The sequence below is a fragment of the Podarcis erhardii genome (genome assembly GCF_964252035.2).
Source record: "Podarcis erhardii genome assembly, chromosome: 9".
Lineage (NCBI taxonomy): Eukaryota > Metazoa > Chordata > Lepidosauria > Squamata > Lacertidae > Podarcis > Podarcis erhardii.
Genome location: NC_138512.1, coordinates 55,627,018 through 55,643,246, shown reverse-complemented (window position 1 = coordinate 55,643,246; position 16,229 = coordinate 55,627,018). Strand labels below are relative to the sequence as shown.

Genomic DNA, 16,229 nt, shown 5'->3' with positions numbered 1-16,229 from the left:
GTAAGTCGGTGCGAGGTGGAAACTCCATGGTCAGGTGCAGTATATCACTGATCAACAGGTGGGTTTGAGAAAACCCAACAAGAGATGGCTTCTCAACTTTATTTTGAGCTTTTGAGAGGCATCTGATTGGCTACTGCCAATCACGGGAACATGTGAACCTCAAGATATTAGACTCCAATTCCCATCAACTTCACCCAGGTTGGCCAATAATCAGGGATGCTGGGAGATGTAGTTTGGATAGGCATCGCTTCCCTATTTACGTAATATGTCAAAGCGTGCCATAACTAGGGAAGTATTAACGTAGCAGATAATTAAACTCGGTTCCCCGGTTCAGACTCAGCAGTTCGGCCGCTATTCAGGCTTAAAACTCCAGTTTGATGAATCACATTAATCTATGTACTTTTGTGGAGTCAGCCCAATACATTTCGCTCCTCTCCCATTCCTTGTGAAGAAGCCAGTTGGCCTGGCCTACCTCACAGGGTTTTTGTGAGGATAAAACGGGCAAGGGAAGTACCATGTCGGCCACCTAGAGAGCTCGCTGGAGGAAAGACGTAACAATGAAATGAATGAGAGAGCATCTTCTAGCAAACTATGGCAAAATTCTTAGAGGTCTTTTATTGGAGTAAACTGTGTACAGTACAGAGCAACCTGAAGACGCTAGTATCTGAAGCAACCTAGTTATGCTATGGTTGCCTGTACCTCCCCAGTCCTTTTGAAACTGCACTATAAGATACATAGCCTCATCCGGCGCTTTGGAAGCGAGTCCCCCTGGGTTCAGTGGGATGGATGTCCAAGCGAGGGGATTCAGAAGTGCAGCCACAGCATCCCGGTAGACAAACAACAAAACAGAGCTAGGACAAGGAGCTGCAAGGATTCCCCCCCCCTCCTCCTCTCCCAGGCACGCACGCATAGAGAGCAGCCGCAAACCTGTGTACACTTACCTGGGATCAAGTCCCACTGGACTCAACGGGATTTATTTTTGATCTCTCTCTCTCTCTCTCTCTCTCTCTCTCTCTCTCTCTCTCTCTCTCACACACACACACACACACACACACTCACACACTTATACTATCACTTTGGATTTTTAATTGGAAGCCGCTTTGTAAACCAACTTTGCGTGGGAAGCAGGGTTCACACATAACGAGGACGTGCTTTCCCACTACGCTGGAGTTTGTTGCGTTGTGGAATGTAAACCACTTTGAAACTCTTCCGGGAATGAATAGCGACATCGAATTTATTTTAAGAAATAAACGAAATGTTGACTCTATGGGTTCCGAGTCCTCAAGAAAACGATTTAGCTGACAGAGCAATCCTCAACACGCCTTTTTTTTCCAGGAGTAGGTCCCACTGAGTTGAATGGAACTTGCTCCCTGGAAAAGGGCTTGACACGCGACTCGTGTTCTTTCCTGTTCACTAGATCCGAAAAAGGTTCCACAGGTCAGGCGTTATTTGGATTGTAAACCTGCCCGGAGCTTCACAGAAATATTGATTTGATGGTATTCTTGATCTAAGTGTCCCTCCCCCCCCGCCGCCCTTGAATGGGTACCGTTGAGACAGAATTTAGCGCTTCTAAGTCCTCGTTAGAAGAACTGGAACCAGCGCCATTGATCTCAGTGGGACTAACTTCCTAGTAGGCATGGATATGGTTAGGTGGCAGACCCCACACAGATTTAAGTGGAAGAAATATTCAGCATATGCCAGCACGAATGTGGAAGGAAGAGCATTAAGTCTTGCAGAAGGTCCCAGATACAGTGCCCGACATCTCCAGGTAGGACTGGCGATGTCCCCTGTCTGAAGCCCTGGAGACTCATAGAATCATAAAACTGTAGAATTGGCAGGGATTTATTTTTTTTTTTGGGGGGGGGGTCATCGAGTCCAACCCCCTGCCCACAGCCGTCCCTGGGTGGGCTCAAATCAGCAACCTTCTGGTTACAAGTCAGACCCACACAGACCCATTGCACCACTGGCTCCCTTCAGTGTAGACAGCATTGAGTTGGATGGACACAGAATAAGTTTTTCCCACTGAAATCAATGGAACATGCAGGACAATGACTCCGAGGTATTTGTGCATTAGGACTACAGCCTTGGAAAGGGGTACAACGTTGGCTGTGATTGGCTTTAAAAATTGGTGAACAACAGGTAGCACTTACCAAGCAAATCCTAATCGATTGCTCGCATGTTTTCAGTCAACTAAGCGACTAATGCAACCATCGAATCTTCATACGAGAAAAAGCAATGGCTTTACATTAAAAAAGCAACGATTTTGGCTTTTTTAAATGATGGACCCATGTGAAGAATAGAGCCCCTCTCACAAGGAACACAATGCCTCCCTTAAGACGTGCTGATACTTGTATTTAAAATAATGATAAAGTTTTAAAAAGGAGGTCTATTAATTAAGAAGGGCATATTTTTAGTGGATCACTGTGCCTAAAACTCGATTAATCTGTCAGATTCTTGCCTAAATAATAACACTGCGGCCCCACTTAGTATTGTTGTTGTTGCTGTTAACTAAGTATTTGGCCTTAGCTAAACTTTGAAGGTATGCATTTGTTTTTTTCTGAGACTTATATGCCGCTTTTCAGGGATCAGCACTGCTACACTCCCTCCTCGAGCTGATCTGTCTAGCCCTAGGGATAGAGACCACCGGTCCGTTTAGCTCGGCATTTTCCACATTTACTGACAGGGAGCCTCCAACCTTTCAGACAAGGGTCATCCCCTGCCCTACCCTGGAGATGCCGGGGATTGAACCTGGGACCTTCTGCATGCTAGGCAAAAGTATTACCACTGAACTACGGCCCTTCCTCGACTTGGCTCTGAAAGGTTTGGTGAAGCTTCTGCCGGGCTCATATTTAAGCAAAGTGCTGCTTGCTTCCTAGGAAGCGGGTGACGGAAATGCCACTTAGTCTTCCTGCAGCGAGATGTGGACAGACAGGGCTGTTCCTATGGGCCCCCAGATCCTCTACACCTTTAATCGGAAAATAGACCCACTGTAGCCAGTCGAACTTGCTTTCCCCTACCACGAATGTTCACACAGAAGAGCATCTTACACGCCTGAAAGAGGCTATTATTTATCTGACATACTGATCTATTATTATGCAAGAACCGACTTTCAGGATCGCAGCCGAGGTGTTGGGGTTAAACTAAATGAAACCCGGATCTACTTCAGTTTAATTGGATTTCGCATATGTATCTAATTCAACACCCCCACTTCAGTAAACAAATAATTGAATTAAATTAGCCTATCACGCATGAATTAACCAGGAACAGGCTGGCATACTGTACCTACTTACCTGGAAGTAAATCCTATTGAACTCAGGGGAACTTACTTCTGAGTAGATATGTATAGGATTTAACCAATGACCACATCCTTTTTAAAACAAACAAACAAAAAATCCCTACAATGTTGCCCTCATTTCGGGAAGTCAGTATATGAGCTTGGTATGTTACTGTTACCTGGGAAATGCTACAAACTTTTAACGGGAAGTTTATGCAGGCATTTTCGTTGTTTTTTTTAAAGCACCTACCGCCCAAATACTTCTTGCTTTCCATCAACCATCGAGGACTTGTGGGTTAAAATATAAAGAAATACTCGCATTTTCAACGCCCTAATTTGCAGTGCCTAGGGTTGTGTTGGCTTTAACAAAACTACGTTGCAGAGGAAGTTTCAAGAAGCGAACTGAAAAGAGACATCCAGGCCGCTGACAATACACTCCTCTTTCCTGAGGGACTCAAAACCCGATCCAGATAATCTCCACTCATTCCTTCTTTCCAAAATCAGCCGGGAAGCAAGGAAGCAAGGTTGAAATGAACGGAGACCACCCCACCTGGCAAGAACACCAGTCACATCCAAGTCCCATTGCACTACTAGACAACGCGGCAACTAGGCAACTTGGGAAGACAGGCGAACTAATGCCAGTGTACTGGAAGAAGCAACGATCACAAGTGTCGAAGCAATGATTCTTCAACATCAACTTCGTTGGACTGGTCATGTTGTTCGGATGCCTGATTATCGTCTGCCAAAGCAATTACTCTATTCCGAACCTAAAAATGGAAAGCATAATGCTGGCAGCCAACAAAAGAGGTTTAAAGACTCTCTCAAGGCAAACCTAAAAAAAATGTCAAAACAAAATAAAATAAAATAATTCCTTCCAGTAGCACCTTAAAGACCAACTAAGTTAGTTCTAGGTATGAGCTTTCGTGTGCATGCACACTTCTTCAGATACACTGAAACAGAAGTCACCAGACCCTTCTAAATAGTGGGAAGGTGGGGAGGGGTATTACTCAGAAGGGTGGTGGGAATGGGTGATTGGCAGATAGCTGTGATGAGCCTGTTGACGACTCTTAACGACTGCAATAGGTCTTACAGGAAAAAGCAAGGGGTGAGAAGGTGAAAAATGGCTTTGTCATGTGAAAAATGGCTTTTTGCACACGAAAGCTCATACCTAGAACTAACTTAGTTGGTCTTTAAGGTGCTACTGGAAGGAATTTTTTTATTTTATTTTGTTTTGACTATGGCAGACCAACACGGCTACCTATCTATAACTAAAAAAAATGTAGCATAAATACCGGCAACTGGGAAACGCTGGCCTTGTGAGCGCTCCGATTGGAGAACAGGCTGTTTACCAAAGGTGTCATGGTCTTTGAAGATGCTGGAACTCAGAACGAAAGGGAGAAACGTGCCAAGAGGAAGGCAGGTTTGGCAAACCTTCACCGTTATCAACTCCCCCCCCCCCAAAAAAACCAGACCCCTCTGTCCCCACTGTGGAAGGACGTGTGGATCTAGAATTGGCTTCCGCAGTCCCTTACAGACTCACTTCCATGTTCATGGAAGACAATCTTACTCGGCCATGAGTGATGCCAAAGAAGAAAAAGAAGTTATTAAGCCAGGCCATCCTGCTCTGGTGGAGCCCCCGTTCATTTCAATGGGGCTTGCGCAGGAGACCTTCCTGGCAGATCCCGCACTTTTGTAGTTGAAGCGTCTAGAGTTAGAAAATCTATGAATACATTTGAGGACATCTTCGAAGTGCCACAAGACTAGGCGTAGTTTTCCCTTTAACAGAGTGACACAACTACCCTTCTGAAAATCGTTTACTTGGGGAGTAAGGATTTAATACGCTGGCGAAGCCTTTCCAGTCCTCAATCAGTGGGACTTTTCTCTGGGAAAGAGCGTTTGGGGATGGTGTCTGCTCTTAAGCATGGCTGGTGTGTGTGTGGGGGGGGGGGGGAGGGAGGTGAAAAGGAAACACTTAAATCTCACTTATTTAAAAAGGCAATCAAAGCTAAACATTTGCGTCAAACTTTCTCACTTCAGGTTTATGGGAGCTCCTTTCTCTCTTCCCAACCCAGAACTAGAGGTGCTATGTTCACAAAGGATTAAGGAACAGGGCACCCAGGGTGCATCTCAGTCAAGGACTTTGTTTTCAGTGTCAGAAATGAGGTCCCCATCCATAGACACAAATCCATTCCAGGTTTTCTCCCCAAACTTGCTTACCATCACCAGCCTATTTTGAAGACAATAACCACCACCACCAGAATCTGTTGTTATCCTTAATTCAGAAATCCTTGGGATCTACTGCAAGTCTCCCAGAGATCTACCAGTCAATCCGGATGTACCCTTTGTCTAGCCATGTCTGGCTGCTCAGTTTAGTTCTGTCATCTCCACACATTGGCCAGTCCCTTCTGCCATGAAGATGGTCACCATTGAGAATCCATTGTACCAAAGGCCAATGGATTGCATTACTGTTATACCGTGAAGGCCAATGGATTCCTTAGGTAGGACAGAACAGCCCGAAACTTACTTCAGCCGAAATATCTGGTCTGAAGCCGGTTTCGTGCCACTCTTTCCACTGCAACAAATCAACCTACAGTACAATCCTGTGGGTGTCTACTCGGAAGTGCCATTGAGTTGGGACTTATTTCCGGGTAAGCGTGTATCGGATGGCAGCCGTTGAATCGAATTCGTAGGCTAAACTTGCGTGTATGCGTGTTTTAACAACAACACCCCCCCACCAATGGTCTTTATATGTTTACATAGCAATTTCCCTTCTGATTTCAGAGGGTGAAAAACAGACTCACGGATCATTGTGCAGGGCAGGAAATGTAACATGTAGATACAAAACCCCAGGCTCTTAATGAACGGTTAGAAAAATAGCCACTTGTTTCTCAGCGAGAAGAGTGAAAAGGTCACGGAGCATTTGGAAATGGTTCCAAATCTAAGCTCTCGCTCAGAAGTCGGATTGCTTGATGTCAGTGCAACTGGCGTTCGACGGAGCATCCCGGAATTACTTAAGGCGGACTACATGCTCCTCCTTCAGATTGGCTGAATAGCGCAGGAAGATCTCTTTCAGCGGTTGTTTCTACGTGGAATTGGAAGGTCCTCGTGTTAGTTCGTAAATGCGGCCAATTAGCGAAGTCTATATTAATTAGTCAGCAATAAAAGATTCTGTTCTGAAGGTGGCACGAATACAGGCGCTTAGGAGCACATCTGGGCATCTGAATATATTAAACAGAACCCGTCCTCCTTTTCAGTGGGGCTCCGATCGATCTACGAAACCATATATGACACAACCCTCTAAGTCTGATGTCTCAGAAGAACGTCCCACGGAATTCAATAGGGTTCACTCCCAAGCAAGTGTGTAGCTTAAAGCACGCTCAACACCACGATCCTTACGCATGTCTCCTCATAAGTAAGCCAAATTGGGCTCAGTGGGGGTTACTCTCAGGTAAGTGCAAGTGCAGCCTAAAAAGTGACCTCCATCGTTAAGACTCTCATTTCCCTTGGTAGACGGGCGCTATAATAATCACCTGTTACTTGAGTTGAAGAAATGACTTTTCACTCACTGATGGGTCTTTTACCACCAGATAAAACCGACCTGCTTCCAAGTAAAAGTGCACTAGGAAGGCCTTTGTCTTATCTTTCAGTCACGATCAAAACAGGGATTTTAACATCTTGATTTCAATAGTAGGATGTAAAGCATCGAATCCTTACTCTAAAGTAGCTCTCTCCCACCCCACCCCACACTGCAGAAAATGCGATGGTTTTGTAATGTTGGTATAAGAACCGGGTGTGGTATGTATGGTATAATAAGCGTGGTAGTATCAGCATATCTTGATCTGTTACACAAAGCTTAAATCAATGCGGCCTCTTTATGCCACTTACCTCGGAATAAGCCCCAATGAAGTCAGTAGGATTTACTTCTGAGTAGACATATAAAGGATTGTGTTTTGTATTCTATTTTAAATAGTGGGGAAATGCGTGTTTCTGAAGGGATATACCTACCGGTCATCAAGAGGAAAGTTCAAAACTACCCCCCCCCCGCTTTTAAAATTATACAAAGCTTTCAGTTTTCTGTGTAAAAAGAACTGGTATGCAATCGGAGTCTAGGAAATCAGTGGATGTCGACTGAAAACAATTGACCAGTACAGCTATTTGTGGTGGGTGGGTGTGCGTTAGAGAGAGAGAGACTATGTTACTTCATGCCACTGTTTATCACAGAAGTTACATTCTTAACACAGTCTCTTCTCCTTTAATATTAATTTAGATTACTATATCTTATGCCAGCAAAATTAGGTTGGCATCAGATAAGGCAGAAATCATGGCACCGCAATGTCTTTGTTTTCTAGCCTGGGAGATACTGTGTAACTCGTTCGCTCTAAGCTGCTCCAAGTAAAATCAAGCAGAGCTCACTTTGTGTCAGAGAGTTGTGGTAAGATAAGGTCTATTATTTTGTAAGCATTTTGTATGGGGCCTCTCCAGTGGTGGCACCTCATTTGGAGCCCTTGATGGTGCCAGTCAAAAGCATTTTATTTAACCCACCCAGGTTATTGGTTCTAAACTGAGAGGCTACTAGTTATGCTTGTGGTCTTTTTTGGGTGGGTGGGTGCTCATTCTTTTAAGTGGGGTGGGATTTGTTCCATATATATGTATACACACACACACACACACACACACACACACACACACTCCAAGTAAACATTCAGAAGGATTGAGCTGCCTCGATTCCTGTTTCGGAAAGGAACATGCCAGCTTTTCTAATGATGTCAGGCATCAAGCGAAGGGTACCTGACTGCGCCTTCGCGGATGCCTCCGGCCCTTCCCAGCTCTCTGACGTTGCCATGTTGCTCTTTTGCAAACACCACACGTCTAAGGCGAAGTCTCCCCTGCCTTGAATTTAGTGAGAGTTTGTATGGGAGTTTGGTTGAGGCTGCTGCTGTTTGGGGTGGGGAGAATCGCCCACGGCTTCGGGAGAGGATTGCTGCTTACCGAGGACACCTCGGGACCACAGAGACAAGCTCAGTACAATTGTTACACCCTTCACGCGGAAAATCCCGAACCAAATTAACTTTGGCAAACAAGCCTTTTCGTCCAGAATTTACCCGCTCCCCGCCCCACCCCGCACACAGACCGCGCTGCCCGCAGTTCCCATGGACCTGAGCAGCAGAGGGCGCTGTTGCACTTCCTTTAGGTCGAAGCGCAGCGCTGGCGATTAAAGCAGAAAGAGGGGAGATTGGGCCTGGGAGGCGCACAAACATCACCAGGGCGGCCGCGTAGAATCCAACAGCTGCTAAAGAAAGCTTTAAAAGGCAGAAGCAATAGAAGTGCCCCGCCCCACCCGCGCACCGCTTTCCTGGCCCACACACAATACGCTATGCACTGTAGTTGCAACTTGAATCTCGTTCGACTGGGCGCAGTGATCCAAGATCGCGCCTATCAACCTTTCCTAGGAGACACCGATGGGAATATGGGGGGGGGGATAGGGGAGGCTAGATTCAAGTGCGAGGCTGACCAGAAAGGGGTGGGCAGACTCACCATTGGCGCTGGGGTGTTGCCTTCCGAACAGTTTGCTGCTAGAAGCTTCCTTCCTGCTCTCTGGAGAATCATTGAATTCTCCTTTTTTAATATCAGAGTCTTTGGAGAAAAGGCATTCAACAGCAGAAGGTTGTACCCCTGAGAGAGAGGGAGAGGGAGAAAGAGAAAGAGAAAGAAAAAGAAAAAGAGGGTCGTGGATCGGGAGAAGGAAAGGCCAGGCAAGCAGGCAGAGAGAGCGACGAAAGGGGGACAAAGAAAGAGAGACAGCGAATTAGGGAAAGTGCGTTTGGAAAGCAAGCACGCGTAGGACACGTTTGTGGAAAGGGCAGTCCCGTCTCATACCCCCCAACCCAACCCAACCCTGGGACTCCCCGCTCCTCCGCTTTCTCTGCCTTGGACCAGGAGTAGCCACCCCAGCAGCCTGCCTTAGCCAGGCCAGTGGGCATCCTGGACTTTACACAGAGCTCTGCGGCAGAGATCAAACACGGCAGAGATAGGAAACACTGGGTCTAGCAGGACGCCTCGAATCGAGGTGCCAGGATAGGAAACTCAAGGGCGCTGGAACCACAGTCCAGCTAAGCCGGAGTTCGAAGACTGAAAGCCAGGCTAGTCCCGATCCCTTCAGAGAATCTTCACCCCTCGATTCCTACTCTCAACACAGAAGCATCAAATCTGCGTTGCAATACTGTGATAAAAATAAATAAATTACGCAACCTTTGGTTCTTCGGAAATCGATTAACTTTTATCTTCCTTGGCCTTTGGCTGATGGGAGCTGGGCTCCAACAAACAGTCAGAAGGCCACAGGACACTCCCCCTCAACTGGATTAGGGATCGGGCTGCAAATGGGATGGGGATGGAAGTGGCCACTGGGGGTGGTTCTCTTTGCCAGGACATCCTTCGGTAGATATTATGCATACATCCGCGTGCCCATCACCCAGGTGCTTTAACAGATTTGAAAAAACACAACCCACCCACAAATCAAAACAAATGCACACCGCAGGTCGACATCATTCTCGCGAAGTGTAAATCGATGGGAAATATCTCTCTTACCTAACTGAACGCAAGCCGATACAAGTTTACGACAGTTGGACTCCATAACCCGTTATCTGCAAAACATTAGATGCATTAGATGCATTTGGGCGTTAAGAAGACACACAGAATGAAGCCGAGCGCCTCTTAAAAGATGTCTTAAGCAAAGGAAAGAAAAACAAAACAAAACACGTAACAGTTGCCTAGTTTACCATCGGGTTTTTTCCCCCCCGGTCTGGAGAAGAAAGGAGGTGAAAAGTGGGGGGCGGCAGATGTTTGGTTGGAGGGAGGTGCCTGCAATCCTAAACATATTCGGTGGGACTTAACTTCGTGGGCGGAGAGGGGAGTATGGTTAGGCTTGTGTTGCTGGTTTCTTTCCTCTTTGGCAGTGGCGTAGCGTGGGGGGGTGCAGGGAGGGCCGGCCGCACCGGGCGCAACATCTGGGGGTTAGGGTTAGGGGGCGTAAATCCACGGGTTAGGGGGCGCAAATCCACGGGTTAGGGGGCGCAAATTACTTGCCTTGCCCCGGGTGCTGACAACCCACGCTACGCCACTGCTCTTTGGGCATTTAAACGCAAGAGGAAGGGGAGGGCGGAGATCCCTACGCGATTTTTTTTTAGTCCCGGCTCCAAGTCCAGGAAAATCGAGGTTTGTTTGTTTGTTTAAAATCGATTGAACCACATCTTCTGGAACTCAAAGAGAGTCGGCTTGACTGGGTGGTGTGGTTCGGGCTTTTTGGTTTGGGAGAAAATTAATGTGGTACCTGGCCACTCAACTTCCCTCTTCCTTGTGTCTCAGTTTTGGTGTTTAAAGACCCACTATGGAATATATAAGGCAGAAAATAGTAGTAGTAATAGTAATAATAATACACAATTATCCGCATCCTCACCAATGCAAAACTAATGTAAATTAATGTGCATCATTTGACGCGTGGAATCTGAGTAATGCCCATCGCCTCTAGGGATATTTCTCACTTGACATAACCGTCTCAATTCAGAAACACTTGAAAGAATTATTATTGTGGGGAGGGGGTGTTGGGATTGGACTTCCCTTAGGTTTGTAAAAAAACAACAACCTGTGGCTGTAGTCAGGCGCTACCCACTCTGTGTCTTGCTGGGAAGACAGAGAGAGAAAATAGCTTTGCTCAGCTTGTCTAATGAAAATGTCTTTGAATGGAATTTACCCTTCTTCCTCTGTAAAAAGCTTCGTTCAGTTTCACTAACCTACCAGGGGGACCTTCACTAGCCAAATTTGAAGCGACGCGCTGCTGTCAATGGGACTGGCGTACCCTGGTGATGTAGAATCCTGACCCTTTAATTCTTTGTTGCAAAAGTAGGCCCGAGTGAAACTCAATAGGATGCACTTCCGGTGCTCCGATCCCAGACACTTCCTACACATCGAGGAGAAAACAGGAGGATCGGGCGCATAAGGTTGCGCACTTACCTGGGAGCAAGTCGTACTAAAATTCCCGCGACTTAATTCCCAGTAAATGCAGGGTTAGGATCGGGCAACTAATTAATTAGGCTCAGCCAGATCCTATGCCGAGCTAGGCGTGCCTAAACCCATTCAAATAATGCAACCAGCTGCTTCCCTGAATTGAAAATTAAAGCCTGCGCGGTCTTTCCTCTTTTGTCCGACTTTTTAAAAGTTGCCACCATTTAAGTAAAGAGGAGAAAGGATTTGGAGATTCGTAGCTCTCATTATAGAACTAATCTAGAAAAACAGCCGGGATGCAAAGTGGCCGGGTTTATTTTCAAGGACAGTGGGGTGTGTGTGTGTGTGTGCGCACATTTACCTCCCGCCCCCCAATGAGAGAAAAAAAAAATACACAAAATCAAAAAGAAAGAAGACATTCTCGTGAATGACTGTGCCCGGCAGTCCAGGGACTTTCATTCTACGGAAATTTTGGTGCCCCCGAATTTAAGAAGGAGATTCCCTTAAAATGAGGGCTGAGTTCACCCCGAGCAGAGACGGAACTTGTGCAATCCGTCGTGAGTTTTGGCTCTCTGCAGCCACGGAGAAATTGACCAGGATAAGCTCGCTGACTCCTCCAACCAGGTAGGTATACAGAACCTCCCGGTCCTATTCTTGTAGAAGGGATTTCGAAAACCGTTCTAAACACCTTCAGGGGAATTGGCTGATGACCCGCGGAGCGAGAGGAAAGGAGGGTTCCCCAACGCAGACCACCGCCTAGCCAGGGCTCCCACCCCGCTTGGTTTACACGGAGGGCACCCTCAGGAGGCCTCCTTCGGAAGAGCTCTGGGGTGCCACATTTGGAAGCTGCGGGTTTTAGTAATTCTGAGGGTCCCCCCCCCCTTCTTTAAAGGTGGGGAAAATCTCAGGATTAGTGCCTGATTGAGATGTCTGTTCGGGAGATATTACAAAAATCATTATCAGCGCTCTCGACTAACTCGATATGAAGTAACACAGATGGGATTTTATTAGCCCAGGCTTCAGATGTTTACTTATGATAATTTGGGTGAAAAATTTGCATGTCATCATCGTTTGGGTAATTTCCCCCTTTGAAACCCCCCTCCCCATTTCAATGGCGCTCCTCTATTAGCCGGTGCTTATCCTTCTTTAGAAATCTGGATCGGATAAATAAATATGACTAAGAAGCGGGTTAAGATTTTAGAGGGGGGAACCGCCATCGACAGCATTTTTTTTAAAGATTCCGAATACGATCCCTAATCGAATATCCTAATAGCATCACCCATATCCTGAGCGCGTTTACTTGCAAACGCTTCCCCTTGCAATGCAACTTATTTTTCCCCCAATTGAAGGGTGCAATCCGTAGGTTCTTACTTAAGGGAGAAGTCTCACTCAGTTCCCTGGGACTAGGCTGCACGTGGATTTAGGATCGCAGCCTTATTTCGAAGTCGATGGGCCTTCTTTTCAACTAACGGCCAGATCCTAAGCTTAATACCCAAGTGGGTCCCACTGAAATAAATGAGACATCATTCCAGGTAAATATGCAGAGGATCGGGGCACCCGAAAGGTCAGTGAATGTTTATTTCTTGAGACAACTCTCAGAATTCTAATAGGGCCGAGCCATTTATATTCCCAGCTCCAGGGAGCCGAAAGAGGATGGCTCGCTGAGTGTATGAAACGCCCTTTCCAATAAAGAGGCCTAGTATGTGAGCTGTGGTGAAATTGTTAAGGAAGGCAATTAAGAAAACCCCCTAATTCCTCTCTGATGATCCTTAAACCGGTTCTGTCAAGACAAGCCTCGCATGACAAATTTGGTCGCCCTGTTTCAACGCCTACCTTGATGGCTAATTTATCTAACCACCTGAGACGCGCAATTTATTTTTCTCTGTTTTAAAGTCGCCTCCCCCCCCCTCCAACCTTCTTCCAAAATCTGGACAAGATTATATCCTGCAAAGACAGACATATAACCACCTGGAATGTCAACAGTTATAATTATCCACACTTTTTAAAAATCCTTCTGCCATTCATATGTATATTAATATTTATTTTATTACAGGGTTTCCAGGGCTCTTAAGAAATAAACAGTTTTGCAGCACAAACCTAAGCACATTTATTGGGGGGGGGGGAGAGTCACCACCGATTGTCAGATTGCAGTGTATGTTGCGGAGGTGGGGGGCACAATTTAGCGCTGTAAATAAATTGTCACGCTAAATCGATTCTGAAAGACCCAGGTCCTAATTATATCCATAACTACATAACTGTTTGTTTCTCCGTATATCTACATCACAAAAACGGGGGGAGGTGAGTAAATCAGGCCGATTACACGGGATCTGTAGGAACTTTTCGCGAGTAACTCCACAAGCTTTCCGCCATATTACTAATATTAGCTTCCTATGCTAAACTGATTTACGTGGAAGGAATCCCATTGATTAAATCAATGCGGCTTATTACAAAATCATTTGGGGGAGGGTAATAGGGTGATCAGAACTAAAACTAGATTCTTGTTCATTTGCAAATCTGATCTTTAACCCACTTTTGCTCGTCCCTTATTTAATATTGTTGTATTATGATTTAAAATACTATTTTAGGCGTGTAGCAAAATTTGCACCATTTAAGACGCTGTTAACTATTTTACAAGCAAGCAACGCGAATCACAATTAAATAATAATAAAGATACCCTCCCCCACACTTTTAAAAATGGTTTAGCAAAATTCGCGTCTTTAAGCTGTTCTCAGATATTTTTATCAGCAACATGCAGCGAGGCATACAATTAAATGATAATTACCGAGAGAAAAATAAAATAAAATATTATTGATGGCAGATTAGAAACCAGAATTTGGAGGGGCTTCTTTTCTGTCTTTCTAGGAAGTGAGGAAATTGAATTGGTGGCTGACTGCAGACAGCAGCAGAACCCTAACCGATTTTGTACACACACAAATCAGTTTAAACTCTTTTTTTTTTTAAAAAAATGCTAATTCGGACCTTATTTTGTAACTGAAACAAGGCCCGGACCAAAAGGAGAACAAAAATATACAAGCGGCATATGCATAAGACATCGCCTGTATTTGTTTCCGTTACTTTAAGGATCTGCAAACCTTAAATGCGAGACAGACAGACAGACAGAGAGAAACTACAATATACACGACGTTTCCCTCCAGAGGAATACCGTTTACTTAGGCGCGCGCTGAGAAGAAACTTTTGCAAAACTAGGCAAATTTCCTAGGAAAGCAGCACTTTCTTCTTGCCAGTGCAACCCCTTTGTTAATTTATTAAACTTCTTTTTCTGATGCCTTTTAAAAAGAAAGGGGGGGGGGAAATAGGGAGGGTGTGTGGGTGTAAAGGAAAATGATTCATTTTGCATTTGAAGAAGCAGCGGATTAACCTTTAGGGGTAGGGAGTGAAACTGGCCACGAAACTTTGGAGGAAGCTCGGTGTGTGTTTGTGTTAAATCCTAATATACTGTAACTAGTAACCTGCAGCTGGTATACTTAACTGGTAGCGCGTTAGTAGCTTTCTGGTGCAAATAGTCGTGGGAGTAGCTGCAGCACCCCTCATCATAGTGGTACTGATGGAGATGACTATTATGTTTACTGTTGTTACGCCAATTAGAAGACAAGGGTAATTTATTGTCTTTCCTTGGCGATCAGCGTTGGCTGACTCTTCCAAGTCTAGCGAGAGCCCAGCCCTTCCAAACCGACGGCTCGCGAAAGGAAAGGTAGCCAATTGGGTCTACAAACGGCCCCAGATCCGAAAGGCCTGCAGCAGGTCCTTCGCCTCGACTCCTCTTTTCTTTCAACATCCCCCTGGGGGGAGGAGGCCGGTCCCCCAAGACGTCTGGTTTAAGCTGGAGTCCTTGGTTTAAACTGCGAGCGCGCGAAAAGGGGTGGGGTGGGGGGCACTGCTTTTGGCAAGCCCACAGCCAATCCTCCCCAAAGCCCCCCAGCCCACACACCGCATTTATAACTGCAAACACACACACACCCCAAGGTCTGCGGCCAGCCCAGACGGCCCCCTCCGCTCGCCCCCCAAACGCCACAAATCACCCTTCGGGGCAAGTCTGGCGAAGTGGAACCAATTGGCCGATTCACATTATCTCACACCGCCGGGCCAAAGGCAGCGACGGGCCTCCCTGGCTTTGCTTACCGGCTCCTTTTGCAAGCGCGCGTCGCTCTCTCTGTTTTCCCCCCTTCGCCCTCCCTGATCGCCGCCGCCTTCTTCGTCTTCTTCTTCTGGGCCGAAGCTTTTAGCAAATCCCAGGCTCGAGATGAGAGTTGGTGGACGACTCGAGTCGCCCACAGACGCCTCCTCCGCCTCCTCCAGCAAGCGCAGCAGCAGCAGCACCACTACGGCCAGCCTGGGACGGCGAGGAAGCCGGAGCAAGGCAAGGATCCCCAAGGAGAAAGGAAGGCTGGCCGGCAGGCGCGCGGCGTTCCGTCGAGGGGGCCACGGCGGGAGGGAGCTGTTGGCCGCGGCTCGACGGCAGGCAGGCAGGCAGGCTGGCAAGCAGGCTGGCAGGCAGGCTCCTGGCGGCTTCGCTGCGGGACCGCTGTGCTTTCCCGGGGCGGACACGCTGCCTGTGTCTCTCTGCCTTTCTTCGCCTCTCCTCGGGCTCCTCTCGCCTAGCTCTGCCTGGCCAGGGAGCCGCGTGACGTCAGCAGAGATTCCACCAAACTCAACTCCGCTGCGGAGCAGAGAGACGGCGGGGCGGGGGGGGGGGGAGCGAAGTGCAGGGGGCGCAGTTGGGAGAAGACCTGAGAGAGAGAGAGAGAGAGAGAGAGAGAGAAGGAGGAGGATGGATAGATGGACAGACGGATCGACCTGAAGGCTGGGCGGAGAGCAGAGAGCCAAACCATCAGTAGACCGAGGCGGCGATGCTCTGCGCGCTGCCTTGAGAGAGTAAGCCTCGTGGAAGCGCCCTGTGCAAGGAAAGGCCCCGATCCTAGCCTACATTCCCCGAAAT

At 47.0% G+C, this 16,229-nt stretch overlaps 1 protein-coding gene across 4 annotated transcripts in view; it reads right to left on the bottom strand.

The window, feature by feature from the left end:
* The window catches only part of PITX2 (paired like homeodomain 2), a 34,690-nt gene extending 18,783 nt beyond the window's left edge, over positions 1–15,907 (bottom strand). The window contains exons 1-3 of one of the 4 annotated variants that reach the window (XM_081877183.1): positions 15,413–15,907; positions 9,860–9,915; positions 8,810–8,947 (exon numbers count right to left, since the gene is read on the bottom strand). In XM_081877183.1, the coding sequence (XP_081733309.1) occupies positions 8,810–8,947; positions 9,860–9,905 (184 nt within the window). In that variant the 5' untranslated portion in view covers positions 9,906–9,915; positions 15,413–15,907. The remainder of the gene's footprint in view (positions 1–8,809; positions 8,948–9,859; positions 9,916–15,412) is intronic. The other 3 variants (XM_081877180.1, XM_081877181.1, XM_081877182.1) reach the window with 3 other exon arrangements.
* Between the last annotated feature and the right edge of the window lie 322 nt (positions 15,908–16,229).